Here is a 19,969-nt window from a genome sequence, read left to right as displayed (position 1 = left end):
GTGTGTGGGGGTATGGCGGTACTGTAGGAACATTATACTGTGTGGGGGTATGGCGGTACTGTAGGAACATTATACTGTGTGTGGGGGTATGGCGGTACTATGAGAACATTATACTGTGTGTGTGGGTATGGCGGTACAATGAGAACATTATACTGTGTGTGGGGTATGGCGGTACTATAACATTATATTGTGTGGGGGGGTATGGCGGTACTATGAGAACATTATACTGTGTGTTGGGGTATGGGGGTAGTATGAGAACATTATACTGTGTGTGGGAGTATGGCGGTACTGTAGGAACATTATAGTGTTGTGGGGGTATGGCGGTACTGTAGGAACATTTTACTGTGTGTGGGGGTCTGGCGATACTATGAGAACATTATACTGTGTGTGGGGGTATGGCGGTACTGTAGGAACATTATACTGTGTGTGGGGGTATGTCGGTACTATGAGAACATTATACTGTGTGGGGGTATGGCGGTACTATGAGAACACTATACTGTGTGTGGGGGTATGGCGGTACTGTAGGAACATTATACTGTGTGGGGGTATGGCGGTACTGTAGGAACATTATACTGTGTGTGGGGGTATGGCGGTAGTATGAGAACATTATACTGTGTGTGGGGGGTATGGCGGTACTATGAGAACATTATACTGTGTGGGGGTGTGGCGGTTCTATGAGAACATCATACTGTGTGTGGGGGTATGGCGGTACTATGAGAACATTATACTGTGTGTGGGGGTATGGGGGTAGTATGAGAACATTATACTGTGTGTGGGGGTATGGCGGTACTATAACATTATACTGTGTGTGGGGGTATGGCGGTACTATGAGAACATCATACTGTGTGGGGGTATGGCGGTACTATGAGAACATTATACTGTGTGGGGGTATGGCGGTACTATGAGAACACTATACTGTGTGTGGGGGTATGGCGGTACTGTAGAAACATTATACTGTGTGGGGGTATGGCGGTACTGTAGGAACATTATACTGTGTGGGGGGGTATGGCGGTAGTATGAGAACATTATACTGTGTGTGGGGGGTATGGCGGTACTATGAGAACATTATAATGTGTGGGGGTATGGCGGTAGTATGAGAACATTATACTGTGTGTGGGGGTATGGCGGTACTATGAGAACATTATACTGTGTGTGGGGGTATGGCGGTACTATAACATTATACTGTGTGGGGGTATGGCGGTACTATGAGAACATTATACTGTGTGTGGGGGTATGGCGGTACTATGTGAACATTATACTGTGTGTGGGGGTATGGCGGTACTGTAGGAACATTATACTGTGTGTGGGGGTATGGCGGTACTGTAGGAACATTATACTGTGTGTGGGGGGGGTATGGCAGTACTATGAGAACATTCTACTGTGTGTGGGGTTATGGTGGTACTAAGAGAACATTATACTGTGTGTGGGGGTATGGCGGTACTGTAGGAACATTATACTGTGTGTGGGGGTATGGCGGTACTATGAGAACATTATACTGTGTGTGGGGGTATGGCGGTACTATGAGAACATTATACTGTGTGGGGGTATGGCGGTACTATGAGAACACTATACTGTGTGTGGGGGTATGGCGGTACTGTAGAAACATTATACTGTGTGGGGGTATGGCGGTACTGTAGGAACATTATACTGTGTGGGGGGGTATGGCGGTAGTATGAGAACATTATACTGTGTGTGGGGGGTATGGCGGTACTATGAGAACATTATAATGTGTGGGGGTATGGCGGTAGTATGAGAACATTATACTGTGTGTGGGGGTATGGCAGTACTATGAGAACATTATACTGTGTGTGGGGGTATGGCGGTACTATAACATTATACTGTGTGGGGGTATGGCGGTACTATGAGAACATTATACTGTGTGTGGGGGTATGGCGGTAGTATGAGAACATTATTCTGTGTGTGGGGGTATGGCGGTACAATGAGAACATTATACTGTGTGTGGGGGTATGGCGGTACTATAACATTATACTGTGTGGGGGTATGGCGGTACTGTAGGAACATTATACTGTGGGGGGGGGTATGGCAGTAGTATGAGAACATTATACTGTGTGTGGGGGTATGGCGGTACTATAACATTATATTGTGTGGGGGTATGGCGGTACTATGAGAACATTATACTGCGTGTGGGGGTATGGCGGTAGTATGAGAACATTATACTGTGTGTGGGGGTATGGCGGTACAATGAGAACATTATACTGTGTGTGGGGGTATGGCAGTACTATAACATTATACTGTGTGGGGGTATGGCGGTACTATGAGAACATTATACTGTGTGTGGGGGGTATGGCGGTACTATGAGAACATTATAATGTGTGGGGGTATGGCGGTAGTATGAGAACATTATACTGTGTGTGGGGGTATGGCGGTACTATGAGAACATTATACTGTGTGTGGGGGTATGGCGGTAGTATGAGAACATTATACTGTGTGTGGGGGTATGGCGGTACTGTAGGAACATTATACTGTGTGGGGGTATGGCGGTACTGTAGGAACATTATACTGTGTGTGGGGGTATGGCGGTACTATGAGAACATTATACTGTGTGTGTGGGTATGGCGGTACAATGAGAACATTATACTGTGTGTGGGGTATGGCGGTACTATAACATTATATTGTGTGGGGGGGTATGGCGGTACTATGAGAACATTATACTGTGTGTTGGGGTATGGGGGTAGTATGAGAACATTATACTGTGTGTGGGAGTATGGCGGTACTGTAGGAACATTATAGTGTTGTGGGGGTATGGCGGTACTGTAGGAACATTTTACTGTGTGTGGGGGTCTGGCGATACTATGAGAACATTATACTGTGTGTGGGGGTATGGCGGTACTGTAGGAACATTATACTGTGTGTGGGGGTATGTCGGTACTATGAGAACATTATACTGTGTGGGGGTATGGCGGTACTATGAGAACACTATACTGTGTGTGGGGGTATGGCGGTACTGTAGGAACATTATACTGTGTGGGGGTATGGCGGTACTGTAGGAACATTATACTGTGTGTGGGGGTATGGCGGTAGTATGAGAACATTATACTGTGTGTGGGGGGTATGGCGGTACTATGAGAACATTATACTGTGTGGGGGTGTGGCGGTTCTATGAGAACATCATACTGTGTGTGGGGGTATGGCGGTACTATGAGAACATTATACTGTGTGTGGGGGTATGGGGGTAGTATGAGAACATTATACTGTGTGTGGGGGTATGGTGGTACAATGAGAACATTATACTGTGTGTGGGGGTATGGCGGTACTATAACATTATACTGTGTGGGGGTATGGCGGTACTATGAGAACATCATACTGTGTGTGGGGGTATGGCGGTACTATGAGAACATTATACTGTGTGTGGGGGTATGGCGGTAGTATGAGAACATTATACTGTGTGTGGGGGGTATGGCGGTACTATGAGAACATTATACTGTGTCGGGATATGGCGGTAGTATGAGAACATTATACTGTGTGTGGGGGTATGGCGGTATTATGAGAACATTATACTGTGTGTGGGGGTATGGCGGTAGTATGAGAACATTATACTGTGTGTGGGGGGTATGGCAGATATCCATCATGGGAATGTGGATATCGCTGACATTGTGATGATGGGAAGGAGAGGATGACCAATACCACACCCCACCGAGCCCTGTCACTTCATAGGCATCATAGCAACCGAGTGGGCTACCTTCATGGATGATACACTCCTGTCTATCCAACTATCGTATGGTAAATATCTCATAGATCCTGGGTTCATTAGTATCTGCACCAAGAATGAGGCTAAGTGAGTATTTATTAATTGTCGGTGGTCGGAGGTAGTCAGTGAGGTGGATGGTACCATATTGTGCATGTAGGGGGCAGTACTGTGGGAACATTAGAAAGTGGGGGGATGGCAGTACTGTGGGAACATTCTACTGTGTGTGAGGGGGATGCCAGTCCTGTGGAAACATTATCCTGTGTCTGTGGGAAGCCACAATTGTGGGAACATTCTACTGTGTGTGGTGGGATGGCGGTACTATGAGAACATTATACTGTGTGTGGTGGTATGGTGGTACTATGAGAACATTATACTGTGTTGGGGTATTGCGGTACTGTACGAACATTATACTGTGTGTGGGGGGGTATGGCGGTACTATGAGAACATTATACTGTGTGTGTGGGTATGGCGCTACTGTAGGAACATTATACTGTGTGGGGGTATGGCGGTACTGTAGGAACATTATACTGTGTGGGGGGGTATGGCGGTAGTATGAGAACATTATACTGTGTGTGGGGGTATGGCGGTACTATAACATTATACTGTGTGGGGGTATGGCGGTACTATGAGAACATTATACTGTGTGTGGGGGTATGGCGGTAGTATGAGAACATTATACTGTGTGTGGGTGGTATGGTGGTACTATGAGAACATTATAATGTGTGGGGGTATGGCGGTAGTATGAGAACATTATACTGTGTGTGGGGGTATGGCGGTACTATGAGAACATTATACTGTGTGTGGGGGTATGGCGGTAGTATGAGAACATTATATTGTGTGTGGGGGTATGGCGGTACTATGAGAACATTATACTGTGTGGGGGTATGGCGGTAGTATGAGAACATTATACTGTGTGTGGGGGTATGGCGGTACTGTAGGAACATTATACTGTGTGTGGGGGTATGGCGGTACTATGAGAACATTATACTGTGTGTGGGGGTATGGCGGTACAATGAGAACATTATACTGTGTGTGGGGTATGGCGGTACTATAACATTATACTGTGTGGGGGGGTATGGCGGTACTATGAGAACAGCATACTGTGTGTAGGGGTATGGCGGTACTATGAGAACATTATACTGTGTGTGGGGGTATGGCGGTAGTATGAGAACATTATACTGTGTGTGGGGGGTATGGCGGTACTATGAGAACATTATACTGTGTGGGGGTATGGCGGCAGTATGAGAACATTATACTGTGTGGGGGGGTATGGCGGTACTATGAGAACATTATACTGTGTGTGGTGGTATGGCGGTAGTATGAGAACATTATACTGTGTGTGGGGGGTATGGTGGTACTATGAGAACATTATACTGTGTGGGGGTATGGCGGTAGTATGAGAACATTATACTGTGTATGGGGGTATGGCGGTACTATGAGAACATTATACTGTGTGTGGGGTTATGGCGGTACTATGAGAACATTATACTGTGTGTGGGGGCATGGGGGTACAATGAGAACATTATACTGTGTGTGGAGGTATGGTGGTACTATAACATTATACTGTGTGAGGGTATGGTGGTACTATGAGAACATTATACTGTGTGTGGGGTTATGGCGGTACTATGAGAACATTATACTGTGTGTGGGGGTATGGCGGTACAATGAGAACATTATACTGTGTGTGGGGTATGGCGGTACTATAACATTATACTGTGTGGGGGGGTATGGCGGTACTATGAGAACAGCATACTGTGTGTAGGGGTATGGCGGTACTATGAGAACATTATACTGTGTGTGGGGGTATGGCGGTAGTATGAGAACATTATACTGTGTGTGGGGGGTATGGCGGTACTATGAGAACATTATACTGTGTGGGGGTATGGCGGCAGTATGAGAACATTATACTGTGTGGGGGGGTATGGCGGTACTATGAGAACATTATACTGTGTGTGGTGGTATGGCGGTAGTATGAGAACATTATACTGTGTGTGGGGGGTATGGTGGTACTATGAGAACATTATACTGTGTGGGGGTATGGCGGTAGTATGAGAACATTATACTGTGTATGGGGGTATGGCGGTACTATGAGAACATTATACTGTGTGTGGGGTATGGCGGTACTATAACATTATATTGTGTGGGGGGGTATGGCGGTACTATGAGAACATTATACTGTGTGTTGGGGTATGGGGGTAGTATGAGAACATTATACTGTGTGTGGGAGTATGGCGGTACTGTAGGAACATTATAGTGTTGTGGGGGTATGGCGGTACTGTAGGAACATTTTACTGTGTGTGGGGGTCTGGCGATACTATGAGAACATTATACTGTGTGTGGGGGTATGGCGGTACTGTAGGAACATTATACTGTGTGTGGGGGTATGTCGGTACTATGAGAACATTATACTGTGTGGGGGTATGGCGGTACTATGAGAACACTATACTGTGTGTGGGGGTATGGCGGTACTGTAGGAACATTATACTGTGTGGGGGTATGGCGGTACTGTAGGAACATTATACTGTGTGTGGGGGTATGGCGGTAGTATGAGAACATTATACTGTGTGTGGGGGGTATGGCGGTACTATGAGAACATTATACTGTGTGGGGGTGTGGCGGTTCTATGAGAACATCATACTGTGTGTGGGGGTATGGCGGTACTATGAGAACATTATACTGTGTGTGGGGGTATGGGGGTAGTATGAGAACATTATACTGTGTGTGGGGGTATGGTGGTACAATGAGAACATTATACTGTGTGTGGGGGTATGGCGGTACTATAACATTATACTGTGTGGGGGTATGGCGGTACTATGAGAACATCATACTGTGTGTGGGGGTATGGCGGTACTATGAGAACATTATACTGTGTGTGGGGGTATGGCGGTAGTATGAGAACATTATACTGTGTGTGGGGGGTATGGCGGTACTATGAGAACATTATACTGTGTCGGGGTATGGCGGTAGTATGAGAACATTATACTGTGTGTGGGGGTATGGCGGTACTATGAGAACATTATACTGTGTGTGGGGGTATGGCGGTAGTATGAGAACATTATACTGTGTGTGGGGGGTATGGCAGATATCCATCATGGGAATGTGGATATCGCTGACATTGTGATGATGGGAAGGAGAGGATGACCAATACCACACCCCACCGAGCCCTGTCACTTCATAGGCATCATAGCAACCGAGTGGGCTACCTTCATGGATGATACACTCCTGTCTATCCAACTATCGTATGGTAAATATCTCATAGATCCTGGGTTCATTAGTATCTGCACCAAGAATGAGGCTAAGTGAGTATTTATTAATTGTCGGTGGTCGGAGGTAGTCAGTGAGGTGGATGGTACCATATTGTGCATGTAGGGGGCAGTACTGTGGGAACATTAGAAAGTGGGGGGATGGCAGTACTGTGGGAACATTCTACTGTGTGTGAGGGGGATGCCAGTCCTGTGGAAACATTATCCTGTGTCTGTGGGAAGCCACAATTGTGGGAACATTCTACTGTGTGTGGTGGGATGGCGGTACTATGAGAACATTATACTGTGTGTGGTGGTATGGTGGTACTATGAGAACATTATACTGTGTTGGGGTATTGCGGTACTGTACGAACATTATACTGTGTGTGGGGGGGTATGGCGGTACTATGAGAACATTATACTGTGTGTGTGGGTATGGCGCTACTGTAGGAACATTATACTGTGTGGGGGTATGGCGGTACTGTAGGAACATTATACTGTGTGGGGGGGTATGGCGGTAGTATGAGAACATTATACTGTGTGTGGGGGTATGGCGGTACTATAACATTATACTGTGTGGGGGTATGGCGGTACTATGAGAACATTATACTGTGTGTGGGGGTATGGCGGTAGTATGAGAACATTATACTGTGTGTGGGTGGTATGGTGGTACTATGAGAACATTATAATGTGTGGGGGTATGGCGGTAGTATGAGAACATTATACTGTGTGTGGGGGTATGGCGGTACTATGAGAACATTATACTGTGTGTGGGGGTATGGCGGTAGTATGAGAACATTATATTGTGTGTGGGGGTATGGCGGTACTATGAGAACATTATACTGTGTGGGGGTATGGCGGTAGTATGAGAACATTATACTGTGTGTGGGGGTATGGCGGTACTGTAGGAACATTATACTGTGTGTGGGGGTATGGCGGTACTATGAGAACATTATACTGTGTGTGGGGGTATGGCGGTACAATGAGAACATTATACTGTGTGTGGGGTATGGCGGTACTATAACATTATACTGTGTGGGGGGGTATGGCGGTACTATGAGAACAGCATACTGTGTGTAGGGGTATGGCGGTACTATGAGAACATTATACTGTGTGTGGGGGTATGGCGGTAGTATGAGAACATTATACTGTGTGTGGGGGGTATGGCGGTACTATGAGAACATTATACTGTGTGGGGGTATGGCGGCAGTATGAGAACATTATACTGTGTGGGGGGGTATGGCGGTACTATGAGAACATTATACTGTGTGTGGTGGTATGGCGGTAGTATGAGAACATTATACTGTGTGTGGGGGGTATGGTGGTACTATGAGAACATTATACTGTGTGGGGGTATGGCGGTAGTATGAGAACATTATACTGTGTATGGGGGTATGGCGGTACTATGAGAACATTATACTGTGTGTGGGGTTATGGCGGTACTATGAGAACATTATACTGTGTGTGGGGGCATGGGGGTACAATGAGAACATTATACTGTGTGTGGAGGTATGGTGGTACTATAACATTATACTGTGTGAGGGTATGGTGGTACTATGAGAACATTATACTGTGTGTGGGGTTATGGCGGTACTATGAGAACATTATACTGTGTGTGGGGGTATGGCGGTACAATGAGAACATTATACTGTGTGTGGGGTATGGCGGTACTATAACATTATACTGTGTGGGGGGGTATGGCGGTACTATGAGAACAGCATACTGTGTGTAGGGGTATGGCGGTACTATGAGAACATTATACTGTGTGTGGGGGTATGGCGGTAGTATGAGAACATTATACTGTGTGTGGGGGGTATGGCGGTACTATGAGAACATTATACTGTGTGGGGGTATGGCGGCAGTATGAGAACATTATACTGTGTGGGGGGGTATGGCGGTACTATGAGAACATTATACTGTGTGTGGTGGTATGGCGGTAGTATGAGAACATTATACTGTGTGTGGGGGGTATGGTGGTACTATGAGAACATTATACTGTGTGGGGGTATGGCGGTAGTATGAGAACATTATACTGTGTAAGGGGGTATGGCGGTACTATGAGAACATTATACTGTGTGTGGGGTTATGGCGGTACTATGAGAACATTATACTGTGTGTGGGGGCATGGGGGTACAATGAGAACATTATACTGTGTGTGGAGGTATGGCGGTACTATAACATTATACTGTGTGAGGGTATGGTGGTACTATGAGAACATTATACTGTGTGTGGGGTTATGGCGGTACTATGAGAACATTATACTATGTGTGGGGGTATGGCGGTACTATGAGAACATTATACTGTGTGTGGGGGTATGGCGGTAGTATGAGAACATTATATTGTGTGTGGGGGTATGGCGGTACTATGAGAACATTATACTGTGTGTGGGGGTATGGCGGTACTATGAGAACATTATACTGTGTGGGGGGGTATGGCGGTACTGTAGGAACATTATACTGTGTGTGGGGGTATGGCGGTACTATGAGAACATTATACTGTGTGTAGTGGTATGGCGGTACTATGAGAACATTATACTGTGTGTGGTGTTATGGTGTTACTATGAGAACATTATACTTTGTGGGGGTATGGCGGTACTGTAGGAACATTATACTGTGTGTGGGGGGGTATGGCGGTACTATGAGAACATTATACTGTGTGTGGGGGTATGGTGGTACTATGAGAACATTATACTGTGTATGTGTGGGTATGGCGGTACTTTAAGAACATTACACTGTGTGTGGGGGTATGGCGGTACTGTAGGAACATTATACTGTGTGTGGGGGTATGGCGGTGCTATGAGAACATTATACTGTGTGGGGGTATGGCGGTACTATGAGAACACTATGTGTGTGGGGGTATGGCGGTAGTGTAGGAACATTATACTGTGTGGGGGTATGGCAGTACTGTAGGAACATTATACTGTGTGGGGGGGGTATGGCGGTAGTATGAGAACATTATACTGTGTGGGGGTGTGGCGGTACTATGAGAACATCGTACTGTGTGTGGGGGTATGGCGGTACTATGAGAACATTATACTGTGTGGGGGTATGGCGGTAGTATGAGAACATTATACTGTGTGAGGGTATGGCGGTACTATGAGAACATTATACTGTGTGTGGGGGTATGGCGGTACTGTAGGAACATTATACTGTGTGGGGGGGTATGGCGGTACTGTAGGAACATTATACTGTGTGTGGGGGTATGGCGGTACTATGAGAACATTATACTGTGTGTAGTGGTATGGCGGTACTATGAGAACATTATACTGTGTGTGGTGTTATGGTGTTACTATGAGAACATTATACTTTGTGGGGGTATGGCGGTACTGTAGGAACATTATACTGTGTGTGGGGGGGTATGGCGGTACTATGAGAACATTATACTGTGTGTGGGGGTATGGTGGTACTATGAGAACATTATACTGTGTGTGGGGGTATGGTGGTACTATGAGAACATTATACTGTGTATGTGTGGGTATGGCGGTACTTTAAGAACATTACACTGTGTGTGGGGGTATGGCGGTACTGTAGGAACATTATACTGTGTGTGGGGGTATGGCGGTGCTATGAGAATATTATACTGTGTGGGGGTATGGCGGTACTATGAGAACACTATGTGTGTGGGGGTATGGCGGTAGTGTAGGAACATTATACTGTGTGGGGGTATGGCAGTACTGTAGGAACATTATACTGTGTGGGGGGGTATGGCAGTAGTATGAGAACATTATACTGTGTGGGGGTGTGGCGGTACTATGAGAACATCGTACTGTGTGTGGGGGTATGGCGGTACTATGAGAACATTATACTGTGTGGGGGTATGGCGGTAGTATGAGAACATTATACTGTGTGAGGGTATGGCGGTACTATGAGAACATTATACTGTGTGTGGGGGTATGGCGGTACTGTAGGAACATTATACTGTGTGTGGGGGTATGGCGGTACTGTAGGAACATTATACTGTGTGTGGGGGTATGGTGGTACTATGAGAACATTATACTGTGTGTGGTGGTATGGCAGTACTGTAGGAACATTATACTGTGTGAGCGGCATCATATATGTTACATAAGGGGTGTAAAAAGGAGAGTCATAAAAAAGACTCCTCAGGGCTGTGCTTGGGGGTATGGCGGTAGTATGAGAACATTATACTGTGTGTTGGGGTATGGCGGTACTATGAGAACATTATACTGTGTGTGGGGGTATGGCGGTACTGTAGGAACATTATAGTGTTGTGGGGGTATGGCGGTACTGTAGGAACATTTTACTGTGTGTGGGGGTCTGGCGATACTATGAGAACATTATACTGTGTGTGGGGGTATGGCGGTACTGTAGGAACATTATACTGTGTGTGGGGGTATGTCGGTACTATGAGAACATTATACTGTGTGTGGTGATATGGTGGTACTATGAGAACATTATACTGTGTGGGGGTATGGCAGTACTGTAGGAACATTAAACTGTGTGTGGGGGGTATGGCGGTACTATGAGAACATTATAATGTGTGGGGGTATGGCGGTACTATGAGAATATTATACTGTGTGGGGGTATGGCGGTACTATGAGAACATTATACTGTGTGGGGGGGTATGGCGGTACTATGAGAACATTATACTGTGTGGGGGGGTATGGCGGTACTATGAGAACATTATACTGTGTGTGGGGGTATGGCGGTACTATGAGAACATTATACTGTGTGTGGGGGTATGGCGGTACTATGAGAACATTATACTGTGTGTGGGGGTATGGTGGTACTGTAGGAACATTATACTGTGTGTGGGGGTATGGCGGTACTGTAGGAACATTATACTGTGTGTGGGGGTATGTCGGTACTATGAGAACATTATACTGTGTGTGGCGTTATGGTGGTACTATGAGAACATTATACTGTGTGGGGGTATGGCGGTACTGTAGGAACATTATACTGTGTGTGGGGGGTATGGCAGTACTATGAGAACATTATACTGTGTGTGGGGGTATGGTGGTACTATGAGAACATTATACTGTGTGTGTGTGGGTATGGCGGTATTGTAAGAACATTACACTGTGTGTGGGGGTATGGCGGTACTGTAGGAACATTATACTGTGTGTGGGGGTATGGCGGTACTATGAGAACATTATACTGTGTGGGGGTATGGCGGTACTATGAGAACACTATACTGTGTGTGGGGGTATGGCGGTACTGTAGAAACATTATACTGTGTGGGGGTATGGCGGTACTGTAGGAACATTATACTGTGTGGGGGGGGGTATGGCGGTAGTTGAGAACATTATACTGTGTGTGGGGGGTATGGCGGTACTATGAGAACATTATACTGTGTGGGGGTATGGCGGTACTATGAGAACATTATACTGTGTGTGGGGGTATGGCGGTACAATGAGAACATTATACTGTGTGTGGGGGTATGGCGGTACTATGAGAACATCATACTGTGTGTGGAGGTATGGCGGTACTATGAGAACATTATACTGTGTGTGGGGGTATGGCGGTAGTATGAGAACATACTGTGTGTGGGGGGTATGGCGGTACTATGAGAACATTATACTGTGTGGGGGTATGGCGGTACTATGAGAACATTATACTGTGTGTGGGGGTATGGCGGTAGTATGAGAACATTATACTGTGTGTGGGGGTATGGCGGTACTATGAGAACATTATACTGTGTGTGGGGGTATGGCAGTACAATGAGAACATTATACTGTGTGTGGGGGTATGGCGGTACTATAACATTATACTGTGTGGGGGTATGGCGGTACTATGAGAACATCATACTGTGTGTGGGGGTATGGCGGTACTATGAGAACATTATACTGTGTGTGGGGGTATGGCGGTAGTATGAGAACATTATACTGTGTGTGGGGGGTATGGCGGTACTATGAGAACATTATACTGTGTGGGGGTATGGCGGTAGTATGAGAACATACTGTGTGTGGGGGGTATGGCGGTACTATGAGAACATTATACTGTGTGGGGGTATGGCGGTAGTATGAGAACATTATACTGTGTGTGGGGGTATGGCGGTACTATGAGAACATTATACTGTGTGTGGGGGTATGGCGGTAGTATGAGAACATTATACTGTGTGTGGGGGTATGGCGGTACTATGAGAACATTATACTGTGTGTGGGGGTATGGCAGTACAATGAGAACATTATACTGTGTGTGGGGGTATGGCGGTACTATAACATTATACTGTGTGGGGGTATGGCGGTACTATGAGAACATCATACTGTGTGTGGGGGTATGGCGGTACTATGAGAACATTATACTGTGTGTGGGGGTATGGCGGTAGTATGAGAACATTATACTGTGTGTGGGGGGTATGGCGGTACTATGAGAACATTATACTGTGTGGGGGTATGGCGGTAGTATGAGAACATTATACTGTGTGTGGGGGTATGGCGGTGCTATGAGAACATTATACTGTGTGGGGGTATGGCGGTAGTATGAGAACATTATACTGTGTGTGGGGGTATGGCGGTACTATGAGAACATTATACTGTGTGGGGGTATGGCGGTAGTATGAGAACATTATACTGTGTGTGGGGGGTATGGCGGTACTATGAGAACATTATACTGTGTGGGGGTATGGCGGTAGTATGAGAACATTATACTGTGTGTGGGGGTATGGCGGTAGTATGAGAACATACTGTGTGTGGGGGGTATGGCGGTACTATGAGAACATTATACTGTGTGGGGGTATGGCGGTAGTATGAGAACATTATACTGTGTGTGGGGGTATGGCGGTACTATGAGAACATTATACTGTGTGTGGGGGTATGGCGGTAGTATGAGAACATTATACTGTGTGTGGGGGTATGGCGGTACTATGAGAACATTATACTGTGTGTGGGGGTATGGCAGTACAATGAGAACATTATACTGTGTGTGGGGGTATGGCGGTACTATAACATTATACTGTGTGGGGGTATGGCGGTACTATGAGAACATCATACTGTGTGTGGGGGTATGGCGGTACTATGAGAACATTATACTGTGTGTGGGGGTATGGCGGTAGTATGAGAACATTATACTGTGTGTGGGGGGTATGGCGGTACTATGAGAACATTATACTGTGTGGGGGTATGGCGGTAGTATGAGAACATTATACTGTGTGTGGGGGTATGGCGGTGCTATGAGAACATTATACTGTGTGGGGGTATGGCGGTAGTATGAGAACATTATACTGTGTGTGGGTATGGCGGTAGTATGAGAACATTATACTGTGTGTGGGGGGTATGGCGGTACTATGAGAACATTATACTGTGTGGGGGTATGGCGGTAGTATGAGAACATTATACTGTGTGTGGGGGTATGGCGGTAGTATGAGAACATTATACTGTGTGTGGGGGGTATGGCGGTACTATGAGAACATTATACTGTGTGGGGGTATGGCGGTAGTATGAGAACATTATACTGTGTGTGGGGGGTATGGCGGTACTATGAGAACATTATACTGTGTGTGGGGGTATGGCGGTAGTATGAGAACATTATACTGTGTGTGGGGGGTATGGCGGTACTATGAGAACATTATACTGTGTGGGGGTATGGCGGTACTATGAGAACATTATACTGTGTGGGGGTATGGCGGTACTATGAGAACATTATACTGTGTGGGGGTATGGCGGTAGTATGAGAACATTATACTGTGTGTGGGGGTATGGCGGTGCTATGAGAACATTATACTGTGTGGGGGTATGGCGGTACTATGAGAACATTATACTGTGTGGGGGTATGGCGGTAGTATGAGAACATTATACTGTGTGTGGGGGTATGGCGGTAGTGTGAAAATACCTTTTTTACGCCATCATATATATCACATAAGGGGTGTAAAAAGGAGAGTCATAAAAAAGACTCCTCAGGGCTGTGCTGCATTTGTACAGACTGCTATCTGCCGTCCAGACGGGACCATGTGACACCAATGGGAAGAGGGAGGGTTTCCGGAGGGAAGAGTCTAGAGGGTGCACCTGGTCAGGAGACCTTGATGACGCAGTTACTGATATTATAAAGGCCGGAGCCCCAAAGGCAGAACAGATTTGGCGCCAACAAAGGAAAGGGGTGCGGGGAAGAATCTGAGGTACCAGCTCATGGTAAAGTGCCCGAGGCAGCTGGGTGTGGGGCAGAACCCTGCTTACAGGGCATAATGGGGGCATCACACTGTGTGGGGCCAAGAAAGGGGCCCTGTACTAGGAGAACAATCCGCTCCCTCACTTCCTGTCCTCCATAGTTGGCTCGTATGTATCTATTACAGGAAACAGAACAACAATGTTATGATTCTTATAAAGAGTCTCCGTGCTGAAGGGGTTAATGTCCCCGCGCTCAGTAATGGGGAATCTCCACATACCTCCACCTGCAGAGCCGCACTCCACATCTATGGCTGCTCTGTGCGCACAGGACCTGTGATGAGGTCACAGGAGGGAGGAGTCAGGGGTCACGTGATCAGGGGCCTCAAGGACAAGGCATTGTGGGCAGGAATATATGTTCATTGCGCATGCGCCACATGCACGCGTGGCTTTCGCGTCCGCAAGGCGCGCCGCCCGAGGCTGCACGGCCACGCGCACCTGGCGCATGTGCAGTAGTTGCGCGCCGCCCGAGGCTGTAATAGCAGGTGGGCGTGTGCTTTCACAGCGAAACACGCCCCAACCCTCTTCTCCCGCCTTCTCGTTTTGGCGGCATGCCAAGACAGCGGACAGCCGGACACTGTTACCGGTATTAACCCCCGGGGGGGAGAGGGCGGGGTGTTTAACCCTTTAGGGGGGTGCCAATACTGCTACCGGTATTAACCCTTTAGGGGGGTGCCAACACTGCTACCGGTATTAACCCTTTAGGGGGGTGCCAACACTGCTACCTGTATTAACCCTTTAGGGGGGTGCCAACACTGCTACCTGTATTAATCCTTTGGGGGGGAGAGGGCGCGGGGGTATTAACCCTATAGGGGGTGCCAACACTGCTACCGGTATTAACCCCTTGGGGGGGAAATTAACCCTTTAGGGGGTGCCAACACTGCTACCGGTATTAACCCCTTGGGGGGGAGAGGGCGCGGAGGGTATTAACCCTTTAGGGGGTGCCAACACTGCTACCGGTATTAACCCCTTGGGGGGGAGAGGGTGCGGGGGGTATTAACCCTTTAGGGGGTGTGCCAACACTGCTACCGGTATGAACCCCTTGGGGGGGGGGGGGGGGTGCCAACACTGCTACCTGTATTAATCCTTTGGGGGGGAGAGGGCGCGGGGGTATTAACCCTATAGGGGGTGCCAACACTGCTACCGGTATTAACCCCTTGGGGTGGAGAGGGGGGGGTATTAACCCTTTAGGGGGTGCCAACACTGCCACCGGTATTAACCCCTTGGGGGGAGAGGGTGCGGGGGGTATTAACCCTTTAGGGGGGGTGACAACACTGCTACCGGTATTAACCCTTTGGGGGGTGCCAACACTGCTACCTGTATTAACCCTTTGGGGGGAGCGGGCGTGGGGGGAGGGTATTAACCCTTTGGGGGGTGCCAACACTGCTACCGGTATTAACCCCTTGGGGGGGAGAGGGTGCTGGGGGTATTAACCCTTTAGTGGGGGTGCCAACACTGCTACCTGTATTAACCCCTTGGGGGGGAGAGGGTGCGGGGGGTATTAACCCTTTAGGGGGGTGCCAACACTGCTACCGGTATTAACCCTTTAGGGGGTGCCAACACTGCTACCGGTATTAACCCTTTAGGGGGTGCCAACACTGCTACCGGTATTAACCCCTTGGGGGGGGGGGAGAGGGTGCTGGGAGGGGTATTAACCCTTTAGGGGGTGCCAACACTGCTACCTGTATTAACCCCTTGGGGGGAGAGGGTGCTGGGTGGGGTATTAACCCTTTAGGGGGTGCCAACACTGCTACCGGTATTAACCCCTTGGGGGGGAGAGGGTGCGGGGGGTATTAACCCTTTAGGGGGGTGCCAACACTGCTACCGGTATTAATCCTTTAGGGGGGAAAGGGGGGGGGGGGTATTAACCCTTTAGGGGGTGCCAACACTGCTACCGGTATTAACCCCTTGGGGGGGGGAGAGGGTGCTGGGAGGGGTATTAACCCTTTAGGGGGTGCCAACACTGCTACCTGTATTAACCCCTTGGGGGGAGAGGGTGCTGGGTGGGGTATTAACCCTTTAGGGGGTGCCAACACTGCTACCGGTATTAACCCCTTGGGGGGGGAGAGGGGGGGGTATTAACCCTTTAGGGGGGTGCCAACACTGCTACCGGTATTAACCCCTTGGGGGGGGGGTAATTAACCCTTTAGGGGTGCCAACACTGCTACCGGTATTAACCCTTTGGGGGGATGCCAACACTGCTACCTGTATTAACCCTTTAGGGGGGTGCCAACACTGCTACCTGTATTAATCCTTGGGGGGGGAGGGGGGGTATTAACCCTTTAGGGGGTGCCAGCACTGCTACCGGTATTAACCCCTTGGGGGGGAGAGGGTGCGGGGGGGGGGGTATTAACCCTTTAGGGGGGGGCCAACACTGCTACCGGTATTAACCCCTTGGGGTGGAGAGGGTGCGGGGTGGGTATTAACCCTTTAGGGGAGGTGCCAACACTGCTACCTGTATTAACCCTTTGGGGGGTAGAGGGCGCGGGGTGGGTATTAACCCTTTAGGGGGGTGCCAACACTGCTACCGGTATTAATCCTGTGGGGGGGGGGAGAGGGCGCGGGGGGTATTAACCCTTTAGGGGGGTGCCAACACTGCTACCTGTATTAACCCATTAGGGGGGTGCCAACACTGCCACCGGTATTAACCCCTTGGGGGGGGGTATTAACCCTTTAGGGGGGGTGACAACACTGCTACCGGTATTAACCCTTTGGGGGGTGCCAACACTGCTACCTGTATTAACCCTTTGGGGGGAGCGGGCGTGGGGGGAGGGTATTAACCCTTTAGGGGGTGCCAACACTGCTACCGGTATTAACCCTTTGGGGGGAGAGGGCGCGGAGGGGGGGTATTAACCCTTTAGGGGGGTGCCAACACTGCTACCGGTATTAATCCTTTAGGGGGGAAAGGGGGGGTATTAACCCTTTAGGGGGTGCCAACACTGCTACCGGTATTAACCCCTTGGGGGGAGAGGGTGCTGGGTGGGGTATTAACCCTTTAGGGGGTGCCAACACTACTACCGGTATTAACCCCTTGGGGGGGAGAGGGTGCGGGGGGTATTAACCCTTTAGGGGGTGTGCCAACACTGCTACCGGTATGAACCCTTTGGGGGGGTGCCAACACTGCTACCTGTATTAACCCTTTAGGGGGGGTGCCAACACTGCTACCTGTATTAATCCTTTGGGGGGGAGAGGGCGCGGGGGTATTAACCCTATAGGGGGTGCCAACACTGCTACCGGTATTAACCCCTTGGGGTGGAGAGGGGGAGGGTATTAACTCTTTAGGGGGTGCCAACACTGCCACCGGTATTAACCCCTTGGGGGGAGAGGGTGCGGGGGGTATTAACCCTTTAGGGGGGGTGACAACACTGCTACCGGTATTAACCCTTTGGGGGGTGCCAACACTGCTACCTGTATTAACCCTTTGGGGGGAGCGGGCGTTGGGGGAGGGTATTAACCCTTTGGGGGGTGCCAACACTGCTACCGGTATTAACCCCTTGGGGGGGAGAGGGTGCTGGGGGTATTAACCCTTTAGTGGGGGTGCCAACACTGCTACCTGTATTAACCCCTTGGGGGGGAGAGGGTGCGGGGGGTATTAACCCTTTAGAGGGGTGCCAACACTGCTACCGGTATTAATCCTTTAGGGGGGAAAGGGGGGGGGTATTAACCCTTTAGGGGGTGCCAACACTGCTACCGGTATTAACCCCTTGGGGGGGGGGGAGAGGGTGCTGGGAGGGGTATTAACCCTTTAGGGGGTGCCAACACTGCTACCTGTATTAACCCCTTGGGGGGAGAGGGTGCTGGGTGGGGTATTAACCCTTTAGGGGGTGCCAACACTGCTACCGGTATTAACCCCTTGGGGGGGGGGGGGTATTAACCCTTTAAGGGGGTGCCAACACTGCTACCGGTATTAACCCCTTGGGGGGGGGGGGGGTAATTAACCCTTTAGGGGGTGCCAACACTGCTACCGGTATTAACCCTTTGGGGGGATGCCAACACTGCTACCTGTATTAACCCTTTAGGGGGGTGCCAACACTGCTACCTGTATTAATCCTTGGGGGGGGAGGGGGGGTATTAACCCTTTAGGGGGTGCCAGCACTGCTACCGGTATTAACCCCTTGGGGGGAGAGGGTGCGGGGGGGGGGGTATTAACCCTTTAGGGGGGGGGCCAACACTGCTACCGGTATTAACCCCTTGGGGTGGAGAGGGTGCGGGGTGGGTATTAACCCTTTAGGGGAGGTGCCAACACTGCTACCTGTATTAACCCTTTGGGGGGTAGAGGGCGCGGGGTGGGTATTAACCTTTTAGGGGGGTGCCAACACTGCTACCGGTATTAATCCTGTGGGGGGGGGGGAGAGGGCGCGGGGGGTATTAACCCTTTAGGGGGGGTGCCAACACTGCTACCTGTATTAACCCATTAGGGGGGTGCCAACACTGCCACCGGTATTAACCCCTTGGGGGGGGGGGTATTAACCCTTTAGGGGGGGTGACAACACTGCTACCGGTATTAACCCTTTGGGGGGTGCCAACACTGCTACCTGTATTAACCCTTTGGGGGGAGCGGGCGTGGGGGGAGGGTATTAACCCTTTAGGGGGTGCCAACACTGCTACCGGTATTAACCCTTTGGGGGGAGAGGGCGCGGAGGGGGGGGGTATTAACCCTTTAGGGGGGTGCCAACACTGCTACCGGTATTAATCCTTTAGGGGGGAAAGGGGGGGGGTATTAACCCTTTAGGGGGTGCCAACACTGCTACCGGTATTAACCCCTTGGGGGGGGGAGAGGGTGCTGGGTGGGGTATTAACCCTTTAGGGGGTGCCAACACTGCTACCAGTATTAACCCCTTGGGGGGGGGGGAGAGCGTGCGGGGGGGGGGGGGGGGTATTAACCCTTTAGGGGGTGCCAAC

General features: G+C 49.3%; 1 protein-coding gene across 2 annotated transcripts in view; it reads right to left on the bottom strand.

Moving 5' to 3' along the window:
- Nucleotides 1-19,969, bottom strand: part of LOC138662933 (oocyte zinc finger protein XlCOF8.4-like) — a 70,540-nt gene that overhangs the window by 42,613 nt on the left and 7,958 nt on the right. The window contains exon 1 of one of the 2 annotated variants that reach the window (XM_069748944.1): nucleotides 15,289-15,351. The exons of the other annotated variant lie outside the window; for it this stretch is intronic. Within the exon in view, the coding sequence (XP_069605045.1) occupies nucleotides 15,289-15,315 (27 nt within the window). The 5' untranslated portion in view covers nucleotides 15,316-15,351. Of the gene's footprint in view, nucleotides 1-15,288; nucleotides 15,352-19,969 lie in introns of those variants that run through there. 2 annotated transcript variants of the gene reach the window in all.

The sequence above is a fragment of the Ranitomeya imitator genome, chromosome 2 (assembly GCF_032444005.1).
Source record: "Ranitomeya imitator isolate aRanImi1 chromosome 2, aRanImi1.pri, whole genome shotgun sequence".
NCBI classification, from domain to species: Eukaryota; Metazoa; Chordata; class Amphibia; order Anura; family Dendrobatidae; genus Ranitomeya; species Ranitomeya imitator.
This window is presented reverse-complemented; position numbering and strand designations above follow the sequence as displayed.